The sequence below is a fragment of the Pecten maximus genome, chromosome 8 (genome assembly GCF_902652985.1).
Source record: "Pecten maximus chromosome 8, xPecMax1.1, whole genome shotgun sequence".
NCBI lineage: Eukaryota > Metazoa > Mollusca > Bivalvia > Pectinida > Pectinidae > Pecten > Pecten maximus.
The window spans coordinates 24,996,850-25,022,601 of record NC_047022.1 but is presented as its reverse complement, the minus strand read 5'-3'; the positions used below and the strand labels follow the sequence as shown (position 1 = coordinate 25,022,601).

The window sequence follows — 25,752 nt, the reverse complement described above, 5'->3', positions numbered from 1 at the left end:
CAACAGTAAAATCATGCATTTCAACTCGGAATTCTGTAAAATTCAGTAAAAAATCAAGCGTCTGTTTTATCCAGATTCAAGCCGCTTATATCACCACCAATTGCAGAGAAAATGGCCAGCCTACAGAGTCGAAGGACACTTCAAAGACTTTTCAGTCAATATATCAGGTGCCATCGTAATTAGTTCTTGTAAATGTAATTCTGATTCCAATTTGATAAACACTCTAGATTTTTAGAATAGTAGAAATTTCATTTAGGTCTCGTGCTCGCAAAGTAAACATAATGCCATTAATGGTGGTCATCGACATTTCGCCCCCTTCCCAAAACATGAAATCAATAGAATACGAATAAAATCCTTTCAACTGCGACACATTGGTGTACATATTGATATACGTCATAAAGCATTTTAGACGAATAACCGTCAAATACCAGAGTCATATTCATTGGTTGACCATCATAGGGTCTACATATGTGTAAACAAAAGAAAAAATACAGTGACTTGACCAGTTTTACACATCATGATAAACGATGGTATCCGGACCATTCGACATTAATTACAGTGAAATCTCTGGGTCCTATACCTACCACTTTCTTTCCCAGGGAGACATGCTGTCTCCAGTTATGGCGTGATCAGGTCTCCCAAGGAAAGAAAGTTCATATTAAAAAATGTACCTATAAGTCTGCTCAATATAATGTATATATACATCTTTGTGTGTTTCAGAGGAAAGCAAGGTGTAAACAGAAAGCATTATTCCACAGAAGGTGAGTCATGACATGTTATGTGAATACAGAGGCCGCGGTGGCCGAGTGGTTAAGGTGTCCCGACACTTTATCACTAGCCCTCCACCTCTGGGTTGCGAGTTCGAAACCCACGTGGGGCAGTTGCCTGGTGCTGGCGTAGGTTGCTAAGGTTGGTGGTTTTTCTCCGGGTACTCCGGCTTTCCTCTACCTCCAAAACCTGGCAGGTCCTTAAATGACCCTAGCTGTTAATAGGATGTTAAACAAAAAAAACAAAAAATTGAAATAGTACATATACACAGTCATGTACATGTAGACTAATAGAACCTCCTCATCAGAAGAATAACACATAACTCGTAACTTTCAAATTTGAAAAGACGCAGACAATAACTCGGAAAATTCTAATTCAAAACTGCTAAATGAAGGCAAAGTATAATAAAAATTTAGATTTTCATAGATACCTTTGAATAATTAAAAGGAGAATATTAAGACCCAGGTGTTCCTGAAAGGTATGTGTCTTCTTTATTAACAACACCTGACATGCAAACCTATGTTGAATCCAGTTAAGTCTCATTCTCAAAATTATAACTAGGGTGGGGACAACAGAACTACTGGATATATCAACAAACATCTCACTTGAGTTTAATCCCAACATTGCCTTCAAAACCTAAATAAATGATTTTCATTTGAAAGAAATGGGGATGTAACATCACTCATCTGAGTTTTTCTATGCATTGAACTCGGTGAACTGCATTGAACTTAGTGAACTTCAGTACCGATGCAGAATTTGAATGAAACAATTTGGTGTTTAAGTATTAATTCTATATCTATTTACTTAATGCATGTGTATACAGTATATGTTTTTATTTACTGTTACTGTACAATTAAGTTAATTAATTGAAAATTGATGATCTTCACAGGTACTCAGCACATAGATAAGATCCTCATTGCCAACCGCGGTGAGATAGCCTGTCGTGTCATACGGACTGCACGTCGTCTAGGAATCAGGACTGTAGCAGTGTACAGTGATGCAGACAAAGACTCTTTACATGTTTCCATGGTAACATTATTATTTTGAATTAATAATATTAATTCAAACATGTATTTATGTAATATTTGAAATGAAATGTACTATATGTTTTCCTTCTCGTTTTCAGTAACTTAATTTTCTCACACCTTTGCATATATGTAAGATACATTTGTCCCAAGTGGAACATCTCTATTCCACATAGGCATGTCTGACAAACCTTAATTTATATTTGTTGTTATGTTGACACTTTGACAGTCATTTTGTTTTCCTGACCCCAAATTCTACACCCTCAGGTAGAATTTTCCTATCCCACACAACTACATATGATGGACTCTATTAATCCTGCTTTCAAGTTTTCATGTTAAACTTTGATATCAGGATACTAGTCCTACATGTATGTAAACATGCACCATCCCATTCTAGGCAGACGAGGCCTACAATATTGGACCTCCTGCAGCCACACAAAGTTACTTACGTCAAGATAAAATCATGAAAGTTGTGAAGGAATCTGGAGCACAGGTGAAGTATTACATAGAGATTTTACCCTCATTACATAGTTTAACCTGTCTGAATTTGAAATATAAATTGATGTATATAATTTGTATTAACAGAGAGATGATAGAACCTTTTAAGAAATTGAAGTTAATGCTTACAACTACAACATCTTTCTGTTGTAAGTGTGAATGAGAGAGAAAAAGCCATGCATCATGCCAAGTTTTTCTGTCTTATATAGGTAATACCCTTGAGGTTTTTCCTGTATTTTGTCTTGAATATGTGGATAACTTGATAAATAGAACTTATAACGTTTAATTCATTACACTCATTCAGTAAACTGATATGCTGCCACTTACTTCAGTTTTGACGTGTCAGATTATTGAATTGATTTTTAGGTCACCTGAGACAAAGTCTCAAGTGACCTATTCTTATCCCCTTTTGTCCGTCGTCGTGCGTCGTCCGTCCGTAAACAATTTACATTTTCGACTTCTTCTACAAAACCCCTAAACCAAATTCAATGAAATTTGGCAGGAAGCTTCTATGGCTAAAGGTCAACCAAATTTGTAAATTATATGGTCCCCACCCCCCAGGGGCCTGATGGGCGGGGCTAAAAACGGTCAAATTGACTGAAATTTCAAAAATCTTCTTCTCAAGACCGAAACAAGGTGGAAACAAATACTCTTTATAGTTGGAAGGGTCTTAAGGTGCTTGACTAAAATTGTGAATTTCATGACCCTGGGGTCTCAATTTTGCCCCTGGGGAGGGGGTAAACTTTACTTTAGTTTATATAGGGAAATCACATTTTTAGGTCATCTGACCCAAAGGGTCAGGATGACCTATAGTCATCGTGCTTCGTCCGTCGTCGTCCGCCGTGCGCCGTCCGTAAACTTTTTCTTTCAAAACGCTACTCCTCCTTAACGCTTGGGTGGATTACTTCCAAATTTGGTTTGAAGCATCATTGGGGGAGGGCAATCATATTTTATATAAATGAGGCTGGTCTGACCCCTGGGGCCAGAAGGGCGGGGCCCCAAAAAGGGAACTTAGGTGAATATTGCTATAAAATCCTACTCCTCCTTTACCCTTGGGTGGATTACAACTAAATTTGGTGTGAAACATCATTGGGGGAGGGCGGTCATATTTTATATAAATGAAGTTGGTGTGACCCCTGGGGCCTGAGGGGCGGGGCCCCAAAAGGGGAACTTTGATGGAATTTTGCTATAAAATCCTACTCCTCCTTAACCCTTTAGTGGATTTCAACCAGATATGTTGTGAAACATCATTTGGGGAGGGCGGTCATATTTTATATAAATGAGGCTGGTGTGACCACTAGGGCCTGAGGGGCGGGGCCCCAAATGGGGAACTTTGATGAAATTTTGCTATAAAATCCTACTCCTCCTTAACCCTTTAGTGGATTTCAACCAGATATGTTGTGAAACATCATTTGGGGAGGGCGGTCATATTTTATATAAATGAGGCTAGTGTGACCCCTGGGGCCTGAGGGGTGGGGCCCCAAATGGGGAACTTTGATGAAATTTTGCTATAAAATCCTACTCGTCCTTAACCCTTTGGTGGATTTCAACCAGATATTGTGTAAAACATCATTGGTGGAGGGTGGTCATATTTTATATAAATGAGGCTGGTGTGGCCCCTGGGGCCAGAGGGGCAGGGCCCCAAAAGGGGAACTTTGATGAAATTTTGCTATAAAATCCTACTCCTCCTAACACCCATAGTGAATTATTACCAAATTTGGTGTGAAACATCATTGGAGGAGGACAATCATATTTTATATAAATGAGGCTGGTTTGACCCCTAGGGCCAGAGGGGCGGGGCCCCAAAAGGGGAACTTTGGTGAATTTTTGCTATAAATCCTACTTCTCTCTAACCCTTGGGTGGATTAATACGAAATATGGTGTGAAACATCCTTTGGGAAGGGTGGTCATATTTTATATAAACGAGGCTAGTGTGACCCCTGGGGCCTGAGGGGCAGGGCCCCAAAAGGGGAACTTTGGTGAATATTTGCTGTTAAATCCTAATCCTCCCTAACCTTTTGGTGGATTACAACCAAATTTGATGTGAAACATAAGGTGACGGCAATCATATTTTTTAATGAGACAGGTTTGACCCCTGGGGAAAAAAAGATGGGGCAAAAGGAGTGCTTAGGTTAAACATTTCTTAAAAATGCAATTCCTCCTTAATGCCTGAATTGATTACAACCATATTTAGTATGAAACATCATTGGGGAAAGGCAATCCTAATTGATATAAATGAGTCTTGTCTGACCCATTGGGACAGAGGGGCATGCCCCAAAAATGGGAACTTGACTAAAATTTTGCTTTATGATGCTGCTCTTCCTGGACAAGCTAAATGGATAAAAACCAAATTTGATCTAAAACATAACTGGCTGCGATAAATAATTTATGGTAATAATGCTGGATTGGGGTGTGTGTCCCTGCTGTAAGTGTAAGTGTTTGTCAGATGACCGTTAAGGCCCATGGGCCTCTTGTTGACTATAAATTGTTTGATTTCTATTGGAATTCATTCTAATTTGGTTAATATTATCAGCTTGGGATGGCATATTGAGGGTATGCACATGTTGGCCCTTTCTGACCCCAAGGGGCTGATGGGCAGGGCTAAAAAGGGTCAAATTGACTGAAATTTCAAAAATCTTCTTCTCAAGACCCAAATAGGGTAGAATCAAATACTCTTCATAGGTGGAAGAGTCTTATGGTGCTTTACTAAATTTATGAATTTCATGACCCTGGGGTCTCAAGTTTGCCCCTGGGGAGGGGGTAAATTTTACTATAGTTTATATAGGGAAATCACATTTTTGACTGATTTGTTTGATTTAATTCTATTGGAATTCATTCTAACTTGGTTAACATTTTCAGCATGGAATGATTGGGCTGATGTGCGGGGCCAAAAAGGGTCAATTAAATTAACTGAAATATTTCAAATCTCAGGTGACCGTTAAGGCCCATGGGCCTCTTGTTAATAAATTCCATCCCCTATTTATCCTATTGACTGAAATTGAAATCCCAAATATGTATTGTACATGTATTGATTGATAACCTTTTATAATATATAGAATCAATCAGTTTTCTATGTGATATCAATGCAGGAATGAATTTAAGATCAAGATTGAAGGAGATGATTAACACTTATTCAGCGAATATGTTCACAGAATATTTTCTGATCTGCAGGAAGATGGTACAGTGGAACTTCGTTAACTCGAACTTGGAAAACTCAAATACCCCGCTTAACTCGAAGTATTTCTTCATTCCCGGCCGAATTCTCTCTTTATCCTAGTAAAAACACTCGGAAAAGAAACGGTCACCACTGCCTATTGAATCTTTAAACGACTAAAACAAGAGCGTAATTACTTCCGAGGTGTTCAGAGTACATCTGTATAAACTGTCCCCGCTGTCTATTAAATCGGATAACATGCCAACTCAGTAACATATTATACGCACATACGCAGCACAACTTCCTGTACTTATACACATAGAAATGGCGTGGTTATGGGTAAAATGTATGTAGACCTATTAAACAGTATTTTATATGTCCAATATAAGGTAATGGTTCTGTTACATTTTACATATAATTTGTGTTAAATTCAAATGGTTATTTTATATGACATTAATAAATTGTTATTTGGTTGATTTCAGTTCTATCATTTTCCTTTTGCAAACATGACATGAACATTATACTGTTAGACTGTATTGAAGTGACTACGTGATTGAAATTCTATCATGACTGTCTATCGGCAAAACTACACCAAACTATGAGATACGGAAGGAAATATTACATATGTAATATATATATGCATGTACTCACCAGTCTTTACACTAAACTGATGAGTGACAGAGCAGAGTTATAATGATCATATAATGTTGACAAATATTGACCAAACTTTGCATCAAAAATGACAACTAGTTTAATTCGAACACTCAAATAACTTGAAGTTTTCTCGTGGTTCCGTCGAGTTGGAGTTAACAAAGTTCCACTGTATTAAAATTTTTGGATTATTTTATCCAGCTTGTCGCATGAATTTTTTCTAGATCTGATACTAAGCAATGATTATTAAATTGATACTCACTTGGAGAAAAAAAAACAACAAAAAAGCAAAAAAAAGTAAATAAACATGGGGGCCCAAATATATAAAATGATCTAATCTCCAGTTTTGAGTTGACTTTCGGAAAAGTATTAAATTGAAAACAAGTATCTGTGTATTAATTTGTATAGATATAAATGTCATCAAAGCACTTAAAATGAATTATATCTTTTTTGTTTTGATTTAATTTTTTCAGGCTATACACCCTGGTTATGGCTTCTTGTCAGAAAATACTGAATTTGCAGAGCTGTGTGGCAAAGAGGGTGTGGTATTTATTGGTCCTCCAGCCTCTGCCATTAGAGACATGGGAATCAAAAGGTATGTATGAATTACTGACTACCTGATACCTCCTACATTTTTATCAGTAATTTACAGGTATTACTATTTTTGTACCTTTAAGAGCTTTTTCTGTTATTATGTGAAATTGCAACAGAAACATAAAATTTATGTTTAATATAAGTTGATATCATTACCCATTAGCCTTTTTTTGTGTTGAATACATTTTTGCATTATGTCTTGACTTGATGATTAACTGTATAGATTCTAATCTTGAAAACATATGAAAAGTAATAATATTATGGGCTTTCCTACTGGTTTTCTGATTGGGGCCATTTTGCTGCTTTTTTGGGGAGAAAATTGGGGAATATTGAGAAGGAAACTTTCATTAAGTAAACTTCAAATTTTGAGAATTTGGCTTAAATACACTTGAGAATTGGACCCATAATTTGCCTCAAAAATCCCTGTAATGTACAATGTAATACCAGCTACACAACTGCATGATCATACATTGTATACACGTAAAAAAACAACTTGACTGTAATTTGAGCATCCCGAACATTAAAGTACAACAACAAAATTATGCAAATTACACAGATTTTTACGGTAGGTTCCAGTGATCTAATTTCTAATGTCCAGTGTTCGTTAGACTTTGGTAAGCTCCATTTCAATTAAAGTGGAGGCAAAAATATGTCTTACAAAAAATCCAGTTAACCATCATTTTTATTAATTTGTTGTAGAAAAACGTTATTGGCAAAGACTTGATCTGATTAAAATCTTGTACACTTAACACCTCAGTGAACTTGTGTACATATTAAAGTTTCACTGTTGTCTGACGAAGATAAAAGCTGACAGAGAGTAATACTGTTTGTACAGTAATATACCAAAGTCACATCATTGACAATACATTTTCTGTTGGCTAGTACCTCAAAGACCATCATGTCTGCTGCTGGTGTACCGATCATTGAGGGTTATCATGGGGAGGATCAATCCAATGCCACACTTGCTGCAGAGGCTGAGAAGATTGGCTACCCTGTCATGATCAAGGCAGTGAGGGGAGGAGGTGGAAAGGTGAGTGTGTCTGTTGAAATTTTGTATCCACCATGAGGCCTACTATTATAATGCATATAATGTCCACAAGATTCAATCGTCCCATCACTTCTGTGTAATTTACATTTCCTTATGAAGCTGTCACATTTCATTGATTTTTTGTAAATAAGTGAAAATATCTGCAATTACTGTGTCACATGAATTATCAAGTTTATTTTCTTTATAATTATGTTTCAAAGAACATAGATAGTTTTCTTATTCAAACTTTTTTATTATTCCATTTAATATGAATCTGGGTCGTTTTACTTTCTTTCCTGCCTACTTTCTTATTTCTGTGTTATGTTTTCTTCTGCTGGTCTCCTTCTAGAACCACAGCCTCACATGTCCTCACACGACCCAGACTCTAGATGTCACTCTAGACACCTGTCACACGACCTAGACTCTAGATGTCACTCTAGACACCTGTCACACGACCCAGACTCTAGATGTCACTCTAGACACCTGTCACACGACCTAGACTCTAGATGTCACTCTAGACACCTGTCACACGACCTAGACTCTAGATGTCACTCTAGACACCTGTCATACGACCCATACCCTAGATGTCACTCTAGACACCTGTCACACGACCCAGACTCTAGATGTCACTCTAGACACCTGTCACACGACCCAGACTCTTAGATGTCACTCTAGACACCTGTCACACGACCCAGACCCTAGATGTCACTCTAGAGACCTGTCACACGACCCAGACTCTAGATGTCACTCTAGACACCTGTCACACGACCCAGACACTAGATGTCACTCTAGACACCTGTCACACGACCCAGACTCTTAGATACCACTCTAGAGACCTGTCACACGACCCAGACACTAGATGTCACTCTAGACACCTGTCACACGACCCAGACCCTAGATGTCACTCTAGACACCTGTCACACAACCCAGACACTAGATGTCACTCTAGACACCTCTCATACGACCCAGACCCTAGATGTCACTCTAGACACCTGTCACACGACCCAGACTCTAGATGTCACTCTAGACACCTGTCACACGACCCAGACTCTAGATGTCACTCTAGACACCTGTCACACGACCCAGACTCTAGATGTCACTCTAGACACCTGTCACACGACCCAGACTCTAGATGTCACTCTAGACACCTGTCACACGACCCATACCCTAGATGTCACTCTAGACACCTGTCACACGACCCAGACTCTAGATGTCACTCTAGACACCTGTCACACGACCCAGACTCTAGATGTCACTCTAGAGACCTGTCACACGACCCAGACACTAGATGTCACTCTAGACACCTGACACACGACCCATACCCTAGATGTCACTCTAGACACCTGTCACACGACCCAGACTCTAGATGTCACTCTAGACACCTGTCACACGACCCAGACACTACATGTCACTCTAGACACCTGTCACACGACCCAGACACTAGATGTCACTCTAGACACCTGTCACATGACCCAGACTCTAGATGTTGCTCTAGACACCTGTCACATGACCCAGACTCTACATGTCACTCTAGACACCTGTCACAAGACCCAGACTCTAGATGTCACTCTAGACACCTGTCACACGACCCAGACTCTAGATGTCACTCTAGACACCTGTCACAAGACCCAGACCCTAGATGTCGCTCTAGACACCTGTCACATGACCCAGACTCTACATGTCACTCTAGACACCTGTCACAAGACCCAAACTCTAAATGTCACTCTAGACACCTGTCACATGACCCAGACTCTAGATGTCACTTTAGACACCTGTCATATGACCCAGACTCTAGATGTCACTCTAGACACCTGTCATCACATCCTGGACTGTTGCTGTCCCTTAAGACACCTGTAATCACATGACCCAGACAGTTGCCAGAACTCCAAACAAACAAATAAAGATACTGCTGTCTTCAGCTTTTACTGAAATCATCCTATTTGGCTTTTAGGGTATGAGAATTGCTCATAGTCCTGAAGAATTTGAGTCACAGTTGGATTCAGCGAGAGCAGAGGGCCTGAAATCATTTGGTGATGATGTCATGTTGCTTGAAAAATTTGTTGAAACTCCAAGGTAATTTCTATATTTATTGAAACAGTCTTTGTTCAGAATAAAGTGGGCTTGTCTTGTATTACAGATCTTGATATTGTGCGGTATGAACTGTTACTAATACTTCTGCTGTGTTGTTTAGTTAAAGACATTTCTCTTTTGATAAGCTCAGGGGGCCAACAAATAAACTTTGGTTTGAAGTATTGGTCAGGCAACATTGTAATAGCATTTACTGCAATGGTCTTGCATGGATTTCCTACCAGGCATGAGCTTATTTTCGGACAGATACTATACACTTTTAGCTCACCTGGTCCGAAGGCTCATGTAAGCTACTGCTATGGTGGCATCATCCATCTGGCATCATCCATCTGGCATCGTTGAGCGTAAACTTTTCTCGGCAGATATTGATTAAACTTGCTTGGAATGACTAGTAGCAGGTCCTTACCAAATATTTGTTTGTTATAAGTGATAAGTAATTTCAAGATGGCTGCCATGGGGTTCACAAATAAGCCCTCTTCAAACTTTAATATGAAACTTTCATAGTAGGAGCTAGAGAGGGGGTTATTTGGGGATAAAATACTGTATGCTAATTTCCATTTCTGTATTGTTTCCTATATCAAATTTCCTTGTTCTAATTTGTTGTTACTCTTAGACTAAACTGTTTAATTTTGATAATGAGCTTAGTTTGAGTGCTTCAAAATAAGTGTGATTTGTAATGATCATGACAAAAATAACTTTGAATACAGGCGCCCCAAATGATCATTTTGAAACTATTTTTCAACTGTTTGAATAAAAATTCAATTAACTTAATAAATGTTTAACCCAACCATGCATTTTACACATTGTTACATACATATAAACTGTTTTTGTTTAATTCCAGACATGTTGAGGTACAGGTATTTGGTGACAAGCATGATAATTATGTATACTTGTTTGAGCGTGACTGCAGTGTACAACGACGCCACCAGAAAATCATAGAAGAGGCACCTGCTGTAAGTGAATGCTTGTTCCTACTGTCAACTATACTCTTTAATCTGGCTGTATTTTATTTACAAAAGAACACCACAAATTTCATATATATTGCTTTATAACATAGCAAGGATCAATCATTCTTGATCTTTGATCCGTTATAAAGACATGTATACATAATCAAAAGTACTGGAAACCCTGTTTTCCTCCATTCAATCAAGAGAAATTTCTTTGTTTTTGAAAAATACTGAATTTCCTTTGAGCCTTTCTTTGGATTTTTGATATTTTTCCTCTATTTGAAGATGCATGTTGTGCAACCCGTTTTCTCAGTCTATTAATTGTGATTGATTTTTCATAGATCAGGTAAAAATATACTTCAGACATTGAAAAATTTACCAAAATTACGACGTGAAGTTAAATGTACTTTAATAATTTTCAGCCTGGGCTGTCGGATGAAGTAAGAAGATCATTGGGTGAGGCCGCGGTGAGAGCTGCTAGGGCTGTCAACTATGTTGGAGCAGGTCAGTAAACGTCCCAACCATTCAAGTCACGGGGGGTCTGGGCTGAACAGGTTTGACTAAATCATCAGGGGTCTAGATCAATGTAGTAGGAATCTGGGTTTAAGGTCTGGGTCAAATTACTAGAGGGTCTGAGCTAGTCTTAAACAAGTCGCCAGGGGTCTGGGCTAAATCATTTGGGGGTCTGTAACAAGTCACTGGAGGTCTGGACTTAATCATCAGGGGTCTGAAACAAGTCACTAGATGTCTGGATTAAATCAGTATGGGTCTGGACTTCATCATTAGGGGTCTGGACTTCATCATCAGGGGTCTGTAACAAGTCACTAGGGGTCTGGAATAAATCATTAGAGGTCTGTAACAAGTCACTGGAGGTCTGGACTTAATCATCAGGGGTCTGAAACAAGTCTCTATAGGGGTCTGGAATAAATCATTAGAGGTCTGAAACAAGTGTCACTAGGGGTCTGGACTTCATCATTTGGGGTCTGAAACAAGTCACTGGAGGTCTGGATTAAATCATTTGGAGTCTGGACTAATCATTAGGGGTCTGAAACAAGTCACTAGGGGTCTGGACTAAATCATTAGTGGTCTGAAACAAGTCACTGGAGGTCTGGATTAAATCATTTGGAGTCTGGACTAATCATTAGGGGTCTGAAACAAGTCACTAGGGGTCTGGACTAAATCATTAGTGGTCTGAAACAAGTCACTGGAGGTCTGGATTAAATCATTTGGAGTCTGGACTAATCATTAGGGGTCTGAAACAAGTCACTAGGGGTCTGGACTTCATCATTAGGAGTCTGAAACAAGTCACTAGGGGTCTGGACTAAATCATTAGGGGTCTGGACTTCATCATTAGGAGTCTGAAACAAGTCACTAGGGGTCTGGACTAAATCATTAGGGCTCTGGACTTCATCATTAGGGGTCTGTAACAAGTCTCTAGGGGAGTGGACTAAATCATTAGGGGTCTGTAACAAGTCACTAGAGGTCTGGACTTAATCATCAGGTGTCTGAAACAAGTCAGTTGAGGTCTGGACTAAAAAATAAGTGGTCTTGACTATATTATAAGGGTTTCTGTGTCAATTCACTGTAGGGATCTGCAATAAACCATTGGGGTCAATATGACTTTTTTTAGGTACAGTTGAGTTTATTATGGACAAACATCAAAAGTTCTTCTTCATGGAGATGAACACCAGATTACAAGTGGAACACCCTGTCACGGAGATGATCACTGGAACAGACCTGGTGGAATGGCAGATCAGGGTTTGTACTCACAATCACCTATTCCAGAACCTTCACAATACAACACACTGTCTAGACTGGAAAATTAACACTCCACTCAAATGTGTAAACTGACTATAATCAGACTACTCCTAGACCAGTGGGTGTCTTTGTTTTATACACCTAACACATATCCAAACTATGAACTATCTGAACGATGTCTTTACCTGTTATTTAATAGTCAAACATTACCGCACATATGAAATATCCTCCTAGTGGTTAGGATATGTGACAACCCATGAGTGTATTTATATATTTTCTCAGAATTTTTGATAGTAGAAACACTAGAAAGCTGATAAATTGTAGATTTTCTTCCTTCTTGTCTATTTACGGGACTTTTAAGAGACCAAAATAGATCTTCTGCTCCCATTGCAACACTTGGAGGTCTTTAATCTTTCCTTCCTCACCTTGAAACCGATCCTTTTTTTATCATGGCTGTTTCAAGGACGTTAAACCCCTAAAAACAAACAAGTCAATAATGGCGCAAGTATTTTCTATGATTTTTCTTGGATCTGTAGGTTGCAAGTGGTGAGAAAATTCCTGTTGAGCAGAAAGACATACAGTTCAAAGGTCATGCTTTCGAGGCACGTATTTATGCTGAGGATCCTAACAACACCTTCATGCCAGGGGCGGGGCCATTATTGCACCTGACCACGCCCACTTCGGATGATAATACCAGAATTGACACAGGAGTCAGACAAGGTAGGGGAGACAACTCTTCTGCCTCAGATCTGATAATAGTATCACATACAATTAGGATCTAATTAATTGATGAATCTACTTTGTGTGGAAGGAAACTCCCTATGTTATATTTAAGAAATAATTAACGATGATTCGTGTATTGTTGCAGAATATACAATGAGGACAAGGATATTTTGCAATTAAATTAATAACGAAGGCCGCATGCCTGAGTTATTAATTAAAATTGCAAAATAACCGAGTCCGAGTTGTATATCCTGCAACAATACACGAGTCAAAGTTGATTATTTCTATTCTACCATGTACTGTTTAGTTCTGAGATCTACCTCTTTCTAATAGGAAAACGGCAATGAAACCCCGGGAAACCTTGTAATTTATTTCTCGTGTATTGCATTATTTGTTGATAAAATATACATTTTTTTACAGGCACTACAGTACTACAATCAAGAACATCCATCATATGGCATTGATTTTGAAAATTTAAAAAAAAAAAATGAAAAAAAAACCGGCCTTCGTAGGATTCAAACTCGCGTCGTAATAATGAAAGACTAACCCATTAGCCCACTCGGCTAAAGTAACCATATTAGCAACATGGTGAATATTAGATACATAAGACTGTAACAGCCGTGACTCACGAGCGTGTATTATTGGCACGAGTGTGTATTATTGGAAAATAATACATGGTTTTAAACCAATCAAAACTGGCGTTGCATAGCAAACATGGTTGAATCTTATTTTTAACATAATTATCAAAAGAAATGAGTTTGCCAGAATGAACATTTAAGGTTATATTATTTCATCTGCTGATGTATAGAGTGTAAGTTAGTCAAAAGGTCGATAGTTTGAAAGCACACAAACTCTCCATGAAATTCCAAAATGTAGGTATCTTTTTATCATTATCTTGCTTTCAGCAAGTGATGGTTCACATCCTAATTTAGCATTAATTTTCTTCTCAAGCTTTTTAATTTCCTAGTAGCTTTTTACATGAAGCAAATTGGATAAGTACCCCAGACTGCATGGTCAGTTGTTTTTGTAGTAACAATAATTTGATACCATGATATGCAGGTTGCAACTCTGGTCATGACAAACATAGAGATTTGGAATGTTTGGATCTGTTTTAATTTGTACACCTGAAATTTTAAAGTTATTTAAGAATTATTGATAACTCCTTCATTCTGTTTGTAAACACACCAATAAATAATGTTCAATAATAATTATAATAAATACAGTATGTTCTTTTTGTTTTTCAATCCAACAATTTTGATTTTTCTTCCCGAATTTTGTGTTTTGTGAATAATTACTGTAGATCACTTATTGGGAATATTAGGAATACTGTGTTTTGTGAACCTCATCAGACATATAAATTCGCGAATACATGATTTTGTAACGCTGATCTAGAAATGATTTTAAATTTATGAATGATGAGCTATCAGACTCATAGACTCCATAAGATTCCTATATCCGTAACTGTTAACTTTGCCGCCATCCAAAGGAATAATTTCCGTACAATAATAATATGAATTCTTGATTGACTATCTTCTTGCATATTTAACATGAAAATAAATCTCACACAAAATAGAAGTGATTTAAATTTAAAAGAGTTTTATTAAAAATTACCTGTTTGCACTACAGGTGATGAGGTTTCTGTTCACTATGACCCAATGATTGCCAAGTTAGTGGTTTGGTCAGAAGACAGAGGTTCTGCACTACGGCGTATCAAGTCTGCTCTTGCTGACTATCATGTAAGTACCTACCTTGTTAGCTTACCTGCCCGAAGGGCAAGTGAGCTTATGCCGTGGTTCGACGTCAGTCCATCCGGCCACCCGGCCGTCCGGCTACAACTTTTTCATTTAAACAACTTCTTCTCAATAACCAAGAGGCCCAGGGACTTGATATTGGGCCTGTAGCATCCTGGGTTGAAGGGTTACAAAATTTGGTAAAATGAATGACCTTGACCTTCATTCAAGGTCACATGGTTCAAATAGGCTATAATCTTCAACAAAACTTCTTCTCAATAACCAAGAGGCCCAGGGACTTGATATTGGCCCTGTAGCATGCTGGGGTGAAGGGCTACCTTTTTTTCCCAAATAAATGACCTTGACCTTCATTCAAGGTCACATGGATCAAATAGGCTATAATCTTCAAACAACTTCTTCTTAATAACCAAGAGGCCCAGGGACTTGATATTGGGCCTGTAGCATGCTTTGGTGAAGGGCTACCAAGTTTGTTCAAATGAATGACCTTGACCTTTATTGAAGGTCACATGGATCAAATAGCCTAAAATCTTTTAAACAACTTCTTCTCAATAACCAAAAGATCCAGGGACTTGCTATTAAGCCTGTAGCATCCTGGGGTGAAGGGCTACCAAGTTTGGTCAAATGAATGACCTTAACCTTCATTCAAGGTCACAAACGTCGAATAGGCTATAATCTTTTAATGACTTCTTCTCAATAACCAAAAGGCCCAGGGACTGGATATTAGGCCTGTGGCATCCTGGGGTGAAGGACTACCAGGTTTGTTCAAATGAATGACACTGACCTTCATTCAAGGTCACAAAGGTCAAATAGGCTTTAATCTTCAAGCGACTTCTTCTCAATAACCAAGAGACCCAGGGACTTGATATTGGACCTGTAGCATGCTGGGGTGAAAAGCTACCAAGTTTGTTCAAATGAATTACCTTGACCTACATTCAAGGTCATGTCGATCAAGTATGCTTAAATCTTTAAATGACTTTTAGTGAAAAGCCAAAGTGCAGAGAGACATTATATTGGTCCTGTAGCATGCTTTCAAATAACTGCAGGATCCATATATATGAAAAGATCACTGCATTGCAGGTGAGCGATTTGGGCCCATTGGGCCCTTGTGTACAATATATTTCTGATCATTAAAAATTAAAAATTATATGTGTTATTATATCATGTTTCTACTCTTGTTTGAGCACATGACCTAAAAAGTCTATTAGTCACATTAATATAATTCAGTATCAAACGTATGGCTGACATCATATCTAGAGATATAGTAGATAATTTCACAAATTTATGCAATTGCAAGTTGAACGTTTTTACATAATAACACCTTGATTTTAACAGGTGCTTGGTTTGAGTACAAATATCCAGTTTCTGATGGACCTTGCAGACAATCCCCACTTTGAGGCAGCACAAGTACACACTGACTTCATTCCACAACACTATAACGAACTGTTCCCGGAGAGAACAGTGTCCGACACTGCTCTCTGTCAGGCAGCAATTTCCCTGATACTACAGGAGGCTGAGAAGGCTAAGGACAGATGTACCAATACTCTAGGTACGGGTATAGGGAGGGGTATACACCAAGTGTTCCCTTGTGCTACAGGATGCAGACTAAGTTGGGACAGATTCGGGGGGTTGGGTGCGGAACTGGGAAGGGGTTTGGTGGAGAGGTTGAAAGAAGTAGGTTTTGCCAGTGGTTCCTTGAAATGACATGGACAGTATCTATGATAGGGTATCCTGACCATCTTTCTCAGCTGTACTATTTCATAAAGTTTTACTAGTTTGTGAGTATTTGGCAATCCCACATGTGAGTATTTGGCAATCCCACATTAGGCCTGATGATATAAAATCGACACCATCATGTTGTTATTTTTCACTGTTTGCTTCCAGACAAATTTGAGATTTTCAAATCAGGATTTGATTGAGATGTTAATAGGCTGAGAAATCAAGATCCTATATATCTGGCACATTAATTAATCACATGAAGCAATGCTTAAATGAAATTCCTTCCATTTCATTTTCTTCACTAGTTAAAATTAAATTACAATTAATTAGTCCAGGCCGTTAGCTATGTATCTGTGTTTGTAAATATCTTTATTTTGATCTTGTCATGTTAAGGATGTTTTTTTCTTCAATGTACTTCTGAATGATTTGACTTTGTTTTAAATTTTAGATCCATTTTCACCTTTTACCCTGTGTACAGCTGTCAGGGTAAATACACAACCCACAAGAAAAATTATTCTGCAAGACGGGGACCAAAGTAAGTGTGAAACTTTTGATACATCCCCCATGATGTGGTCGAGGACATATAATGTTGTAGAGATTGTTATTCCTTCATTGATGGTATTAGGAACTTTTACATTAAGTTCAATGGAGTCGAACATCGATGCTAGCGCTGTGGTATTCAATTAGAGAATTGTAAATAAACAATTTTCATTGTAAATTATGTATTTGGACTTTGACAAAATTTTGCATAACATTTCATTTTCTACAAAGCAGGAGCTTAATCAATGGGTAAAACATGTTTTGTAAATGTTTCCTAGCTTGTGTTAATTTGTCACATTATTTGTCACATATTTTGAGGATTTATGTGATATAACAAGGGGGAATCTACCAGAAAGGCAGTGGTCAGAAGCACTTTAAAAAAAAATATTTACAGATGCATGGAATATTTGATAACCTTCGTACCGAAGAAGGATTTCTCCAGTCTATGTTGGTCTTCAGTTGCTGTCTTAGTGTTTCCTTCCAGACAAAACCTGTAGTTTACTGGATTTAAGTTTGATGACAAACACTTTAAGTAAATGCTGAATAAAAAAAATTAAGATTTATGTAAAAATGAGAGTAAAGTGTGAATATTTCATTTATAGATTAATATTATGAATTATTTCAAATAAGATATGAGAGAATTAGTTTGCATTAATTTAAATAAAAGTGTTTGAATAATTAGAATGATATTATTTATTATTTTTTTTCCAGAAGTTGAGATTAAAGTTCAGTCAAACAGTGATGGCTCCTACACCGTCAAAATCAAGGAACGAGAATATCATGTAACGGCCAATCAGCGTAGAGAGGCTGGCGAGATAAAAGTCACATGTAACATTGATGGGAAATTTTCTAATGCTCACATCGTACAGATGGGCTCCTCCATACATGTCTTCTCCCTGGTAAGTTATTACTGAAAATCCTTTATAATAACCTAAACATGTAGTTGATATGTTTGTAATCATACAATAACATGTAAACATGAAGACAGTTAGCTAACAATTTTTAGCAATACTGTTGTTTTGTTAAGATGACCATAGGTATGGAATTGACCTCAGATAGCAGAGGATGATTATGTTGCATCTAAGCAAAGAATCTCGAAATAACCGTATAAAGAAATTTTACCTTTAAATTATTAGTCCCCTACGGGTGAAACCGGCATGACTATAGGTTTCCTCTCTGTCCGTCTTGTACATATTTACTTAACGTCATAGTTTGTCAGCACTCCTTAACGTCGTAGTTTGTCAGCACTCCTTAACGTCGTAGTTTGTCAGCACTCCTTAACGTCGTAGTTTGTCAGCACTCCTTAACGTCGTAGTTTGTCAGCACTCCTTAACGTCGTTGTTTGTCAGCACTCCTTAACGTCGTAGTTTGTCAGCACTCCTGAACGTCGTAGTTTGTCAGCACTCCTTAACGTCGTAGTTTGTCAGCACTCCTTAACGTCGTAGTTTGTCAGCACTCCTTAACGTCGTAGTTTGTCAGCACTCCTTAACGTCGTAGTTTGTCAGCACTCCTTAACGTCGTAGTTTGTCAGCACTCCTTAACGTCGTAGTTTGTCAGCACTCCTGAACGTCGTAGTTTGTCAGCACTCCTTAACGTCGTAGTTTGTCAGCACTCCTTAACGTCGTAGTTTGTCAGCACTCCTTAACGTCGTAGTTTGTCAGCACTCCTTAACGTCGTAGTTTGTCAGCACTCCTGAACGTCGTAGTTTGTCAGCACTCCTTAACGTCGTAGTTTGTCAGCACTCCTTAACGTCGTAGTTTGTCAGCACTCCTTAACGTCGTAGTTTGACAGCACTCCTTAACGTCGTAGTTTGTCAGCACTCCTTAACGTCGTAGTGTGTCAGCACTCCTTAACGTCGTAGTTTGTCAGCACTCTTTAACGTCGTAGTTTGTCAGCACTCCTTAACGTCGTAGTTTGTCAGCACTCCTTAACGTCGTAGTTTGTCACCACTCCTTAACGTCGTAGTTTGTCACCACTCCTTAACGTCGTAGTTTGTCACCACTCCTTAACGTCGTAGTTTGTCACCACTCCTTAACGTCATAGTTTGTCACCACTCCTTAACGTCATAGTTTGTCACACTCTGGGGGCTTCATTCCTTAAAGGATTTTTATTAATTTTCACACAATGATAAAGGTCCATAATATCTTATACAAGTACAAGTTTCAAGTATTTTGGGTCAAGGCCACTGTGGATATTGTTAGCGGGCACCAGTAGGGGCCATATACAGGTATTGTAATACCCAGTACGCTTGTTTATCCAGCAATAATGTGATTTCTGATGATAAGTTTAGAATTATCAATCTGGGCTCAGTTGTTCAAAAGGTGATTAGCTTTATCACTTGCTTAGTGAAAATCTCATTTCTCCTTTACTTCACAACCTTTGTAGTTATATTCCTTAAAATCGGCAGGTAGGGACTTGCGAGCTATATGGTTTCATAAAATACTGTCAAGTTAGTTTTATCTGAAATGATTTTATTAGGATTTTAAAATTGTTAAACTGTGATTATAGTTACCCTAATCACCTTTTAAACAAGTGGGCACCATTGTGGTTAAGGTGTACCGACACTTTATCACTAGCCCTCCACCACTGGGTTGCGAGTTCAAAACCTACGTGGGGCAGTTGCCAGGTCCTGACTGTAGGCCGGTGGTTTTTCTCTGGGTACTCCGGCTTTCCTCCACCTCCAAAACCTGGCACGTCCTTAAATGACCCTGGCTGTTAATAGGACGTTAAACAAAAACAAACCAAACGAACCAAATTGTCCTGCAGTGAGCCCAACTGCTTATCTGATACAGGTTTATGCGCTGCCCACAGGGCTAAAGGATAATTACGGTATCTCACAACATTCTTTGGTTTTTATCAGTGAGTTAATTTCTCCCTTGGTCAGATTATGCAGTATATGTTGCCTGAAATGAAAGAAGGTATGGAGCAGTTATGGAGATATTGAAATTAAAACTGTTTAAGATGACTTGTTTTAATGCATTCACCAATTTCATTATTATTTGAAATTGTATGTCATAACTGTTTTACCTTTTTTTTCTAAATAAGCCATAATTTAGTATATTAACATATTCAAAGTTGTAGCATTTGATGATTTTTTGTGTGTGTATTTAACGTTTATTTAATCAATATTAATCTATTATTTATAGGTACTTATGTCATATTTTGAAAATACTTTTATGCCCCTCTCCATGTTATGGTCAGAGATTAGCTTTGGATGTTATTCCATCATTCCATCTCTGCTCATTTCCTCTTTAACAGATACTGATATAGAACTGATTTGGTATGTAGTTGTATAAGGATGGTATGCAGGTCACATTCTGATCTGGTCATGGTCAATTATTTCCAAAGTTATATGACTATTTAATTGAAATTAAAATTTCAACAAAAACAGTATTACCAAAATTGCATTGCCTTGTCTGACCACAGTTAGAATTAAAAGTTAAAAATGCAAATAAATTGTTTGGAAAAAAATGGAAGAAAAAAGGGAAAAAATCTCTTGATAAAGGGAGCATTGTCAGTGACAATAGCAATGGTGCAACTTAAAGTGACTTCTCATCAATAAAATCTGAACTAGGACAGTGGGTAATTTACTTAGGCAACCATCCTCGGTCAACCAATAACTGACAACCATCCTCGGTCAACCAATAACTGACATACAGAGTACACATCTTAACTAACAAACCAAATAACACCAAATAATGATTTCAAAATTAGTTTGAAAAAAAAATCAATATTGAAACCACACCGACAAAACATATTTTTCCAAGAATGTGAGTTTGAACTTAATATTGAACCGTCTCTGTCACTAGGATGGTAGACAGGACTTGTCAATCCCTGTGCCCGAGTATCTGGGAGCCTCTGGGTCTAAAGCCAGTACTGGGGACCCTGTAGCCCCCATGCCCGGGGTTATAGAGAAGGTGATGGTTAAACCTTTGGACGTAGTGGAGAAGGGACAACCTCTTGTCAAAATGATAGCTATGAAGATGGAGGTAAGCGTTCATATGGCTTATTTTAGGACAGAAAACGTACTAGATTTATTTGCCACCCTGTTAACTGTTATTTCTTTAAATATCCCCTTTTTCTTCACAATTCTTCCATACATTGTTACACCATTAAATCAAAATTTTGCCGAATAGTTTTTGCAATTAACCTTGTATACAGGGGATTGACATAAATATGCCAACTGTTTATTCCCTTTGTTTGTCCTGAAAGGTCTTGTAGAGGGTGACTAATGTAGGACTCTATGTAGAATTAATTGGGATCAACTTTTCATTCTATACTAGTAGTTGACCTCCTCTCCCACTCCTTTCCGATTTTTTGTTATGTACAAATGTTTGTGGGCTCATTGATGTGTAAGGAATTGTTATATTTTTGTAGCCAGAGGTAACTCATTTACTATAAACATCTACATTTCTGGTAAAACAAGGTGGGTTTAAACATATGCATATGACAATTGTCATGAAATACTGGCATTTTCATACACAGGCTAAGAATATATATAATACTTTCCGCAGAACAGTTACATGTTCTATTTCTCACAACATGTGCAAATCTTACTGTCTGCACAGAAATACAATATTCATTTGAGGTTTGTTTCCTTGAAAAATTCTGAAAATTTAGGAGCAGCTCCTGTAGACTGAGTGTAAGCATGTGATTTAGTTTATGTTTCCTAATGCAAACAAAATGTTTTAATAAAAAATATTTGATCACCTCTGTAATTTGATTTCTATTTACATACAGTACGTCATAAACGCTCCAATGGCAGGAGTTGTAGAAAAAGTGTTCTTCAAAGAAGGGAGAGACTGCAGCTAAGGGTTCCGTACTAGTCCATGTCAAACCAAGCTCCGAGGAAGGGACAGAGTAAGGGTGCCGTACTAGTCCATGTCAAACCCAGCTCCGAGGAAGGGACAGAGTAAGGGTGCCGTACTAGTCCATGTCAAACCCAGCTCCGAGGAAGGGACAGAGTAAGGGCAGTGTGATGGATAACCTTATGTAGGGATTTATGTTACAGAGAGTGGTGGTATATAATAGAATACAAAATTCTTGTTAACGTTATCAAATATTTACAAACCTGTGAGATATTTAAGTTATATGTTATTATTATACTGTATGTATAAAAATTTGTTAGCATTCCTGTCACAATTACAATTTGAGGTTGTTAAGAAATTTTGCTGGTTCAAATGTTTGTGATGGTACACCTGAGCCACAGTGATACAATATACATGTATATGAATTTTTGAGGCATATTAGGATCTTACATGAGTTTTGATTTTATATTACATTTTAGGAAGCGAATCAATTAAAGAAGTTTGAAAGATATTCAATTTATAAATTTAAAACTTTTAAGAAAAATGTCACTTTTTATGATTTGACCAATCAAATCACTGCTTACAAATGACAATTGGGAAAATAACAAGCTTATCTGGTATATTTTGCTATAAAAATGTAATAAACAGAATATCTAACAGTACTTAGTAATACCAAAATATTAGCCCCACACAGGAAATATATTTGGTATTACTGAAGATACTGTTAGGTATCCTCTGTTTATTTTGCGAGTGAGTACCTGGTATAACTCAGAAAACGTCATGATGTATGACATCACAATCAATTTCTGACTGGCACAGCCGATGAAAAACAATCCAGGGTATATTACACTTAAGTGACATATGCAAAAATATTACACTGGTGAATTCACTGTGTGACGGGTTGATTATGTGATAATTGGATGTTAGGTAGCCAATTTTTATGTTAGGTAACCAATTTTTATGTTAGGTAACACATTTTTTATTGTAATGTCTTATTTTACAAACAACAGACATCAGCTGTTATGTAATACTGCTGAACTTAAAGGCCAGATCATGATATGGAATGAACTTCCTGCACAGATACTATAAAGTATTTATATGTTAGTCTACACTTCACGACTTTGTTAACATCAAGCCTCAGTGTACATACTGGTACTGGTCATTTGACTGATGAAGAGTAAGGTCATAAAAACATTACATATAAAATCTACAATGAAAGTAAATCATTAATAAGGTACATACCTTTTTCAATATATCACAAAACTTGAAACTTTATCAAAATATCATATCAGGTTCATCTTTATCTTTATTTGTTTCTACATTTTGTCTATATGCATGATCTGTGAAAAATTCAATTGATGCTCCAAATAGACAGGATTTTATATGAGATTATTTACAAAAGTTAATTTCAGTAAAACTAGAGATGTTTGAGGTTTTTGATAACTGTCATGTACAGTTATAAGGATGGTCTCACAGTTGGTAGAATATGATTTTAACATACATGCTGAAATGAACAAATTGCCAGTGAATCCGTATACGTATAAACCACCAGGAATTTCACACAATTTCCAACCGTTCTGTTTTTACATGTGTATTATGCTGCACAGGTATGGACAGTGTGTTGAAAGTGTGTACCAAGTCCCCGTGGCTTAAACAAATCGGAAATCTATGAAAACTGAAAGAAAGTTTTATTTGTGAACAAATGAGCATGATTTTGCCAACGTGAACATCACTGTACATAAATACATTCTGTAGCTATCCCAAATATGACTATACAGAACAGTAAGGAGAAATTAATGGACTATTAGGTGATGGAGACTAGATGGATAATCAGAGTTAGGTAATTGATGGTAAAATAATGTCTTTCTTCCCACTTTCTTCATATTTATATCTAACTTGTTAGTAAAATAGTCTGTACTGTAATTCTAATGTCATTTCTTAATAAGTTTGTGTAGTTGAAGTTATGTTACTTTAACAAGATGTTATTACTGAGGATATTTTACATTTCAGTGTTAAGATCAAGACCATTGTTAATAATTCATGAATGAAAATTTGCATTTTCATAGCTAAAACATAAGACAACAATTTAGAGGTTTGGCAGTATTCTGTATAATTTGTCTTCTTTTTGTAAATCTTTATAAAAAGGAGATTTGTTTTGTTTCTTTTCCATTATTTATGAGAGAATGTTTAGAATGTTTTTGATGTAAATATATCTGTGTCTGTTTGTGTAGCATGAGTAATGAAAGAACATTTTATGTGAAAATGTATTTGATACTCAAAATATGTTTTTCAAAATATTTTTCAAATGTGTGATATATCAGATGAAACTAAAAGAATAAATTGTAAAAAAAGAAACACAAAAAAATGGTGTGTTATTTTCTCACAGACTTGTTGCTTGACAGATGCCAAGCCCCTGTGTGGCTTGTCTGTTGGCATTGCAACTTATAAACCTGTAATGGCATGGTGATGTATGACGTGATGTTTTAAAATGTATAAACAGATATAGGATGGGATGGGGCCAAATAACAGTAAGTGGATTCATATTTTAAGGGAATGAAAGATCAAGAATGGAGAAACAAACAATCGTATGACCATAATTGATCCTGCGATGTAGTCCTATCGCCGAAGACTTATCCTCAGGAATCTATATAATATTGAAATGATAAATGATGACCCAATCTAATTAAAATCAGATGTACATTTGAATTACGCTACTCTCAAACGCGTAGTGCAAATGTACATCTGATTTTAATTAGATTGGAAATAACCAAAAAGTACATCAGTAATTTAGCATCTCGTACCGACTTTCTATATACCTGGTAAACCCAATATAACTGTTGTTTAGAGTCCCATTTCTTCAAAACGTCGTGTCACAGACGTATCGGCAGTACACCTCTACCAGGGAGCAGTAGACGTCATTTTGGAAGACTTTGACAGGTATGTCCTACTCCAACAATGTTAGAGGATAACACGAAGAGAAACTTGCGACAGGCGCCGTGTAGCCAGATACCTTTAGCTAGCTTAAGTAGGTACATGTATGTTGCGGTTTTGGGGATATAACCATGCAATAATAGCTCCTTCACTAAATGCCCAAAATTCTTGAAATCATGAATTCAAATTAATTATATCACTTATAGTATTGCGATTAAATGATATCAATATATTGATTAATGATGTCAATATTGTTTTGTGATCGAAGCACCAACTGCCAATAGCTTGATCAGCATTATTTTATAATTGTTGCAAGGCCTCGACTAATGACAAGACATTATCTTTGTTTTCAGAATAGAAAAGTAAAATGTTGTTGCCATGTTTTACAACTTTATCATTTTGCATTTGAAATGAACATTGAACTGGTCCATTTAGTCCAATTAACTGGTCCATTTAGTCCAATTAAGATTCCGACGCAGTGGTAGACTTAACAGCGCTATGTACAGTTTCACAATTGATCTTAAGATTTCCTCAATCTTCAGGAGGCAAATGGACACAGTAGACATGTGAATAGAATGTTAAAGAATTGAATTTGAATAATACCCAAGTTTTGAAGCATTGTTGTTGAATTGAATCGGTTATTAGAATTGATAAACATTGCCATCTTAAAGTTAGAGACACTTTATCAGATTCGCTGTGTAACCGGGCTCTGTTTCAAATTCAATCAAATATATTTGTCTTGAAGCATTTTCTTATGCCTATCATTAGGAAGT

At 37.2% G+C, this 25,752-nt stretch overlaps 1 protein-coding gene across 1 annotated transcript; it reads left to right on the top strand.

The window, feature by feature from the left end:
- Positions 1-101: 101 nt before the first annotated feature.
- Positions 102-24,407, top strand: LOC117332935 (methylcrotonoyl-CoA carboxylase subunit alpha, mitochondrial-like). Its single transcript, XM_033892015.1, is given in 18 exon segments — positions 102-167; positions 721-761; positions 1,658-1,797; positions 2,191-2,286; positions 6,570-6,691; positions 7,573-7,720; positions 9,669-9,790; positions 10,647-10,758; positions 11,175-11,256; positions 12,383-12,510; positions 13,047-13,230; positions 14,860-14,969; positions 16,317-16,530; positions 17,149-17,235; positions 17,952-18,139; positions 21,050-21,229; positions 21,981-22,028; positions 22,030-24,407. Coding segments are annotated over 18 exon segments (2,133 nt in total). The 5' UTR covers positions 102-111; the 3' UTR covers positions 22,105-24,407.
- The last annotated feature ends 1,345 nt before the right edge of the window (positions 24,408-25,752 follow it).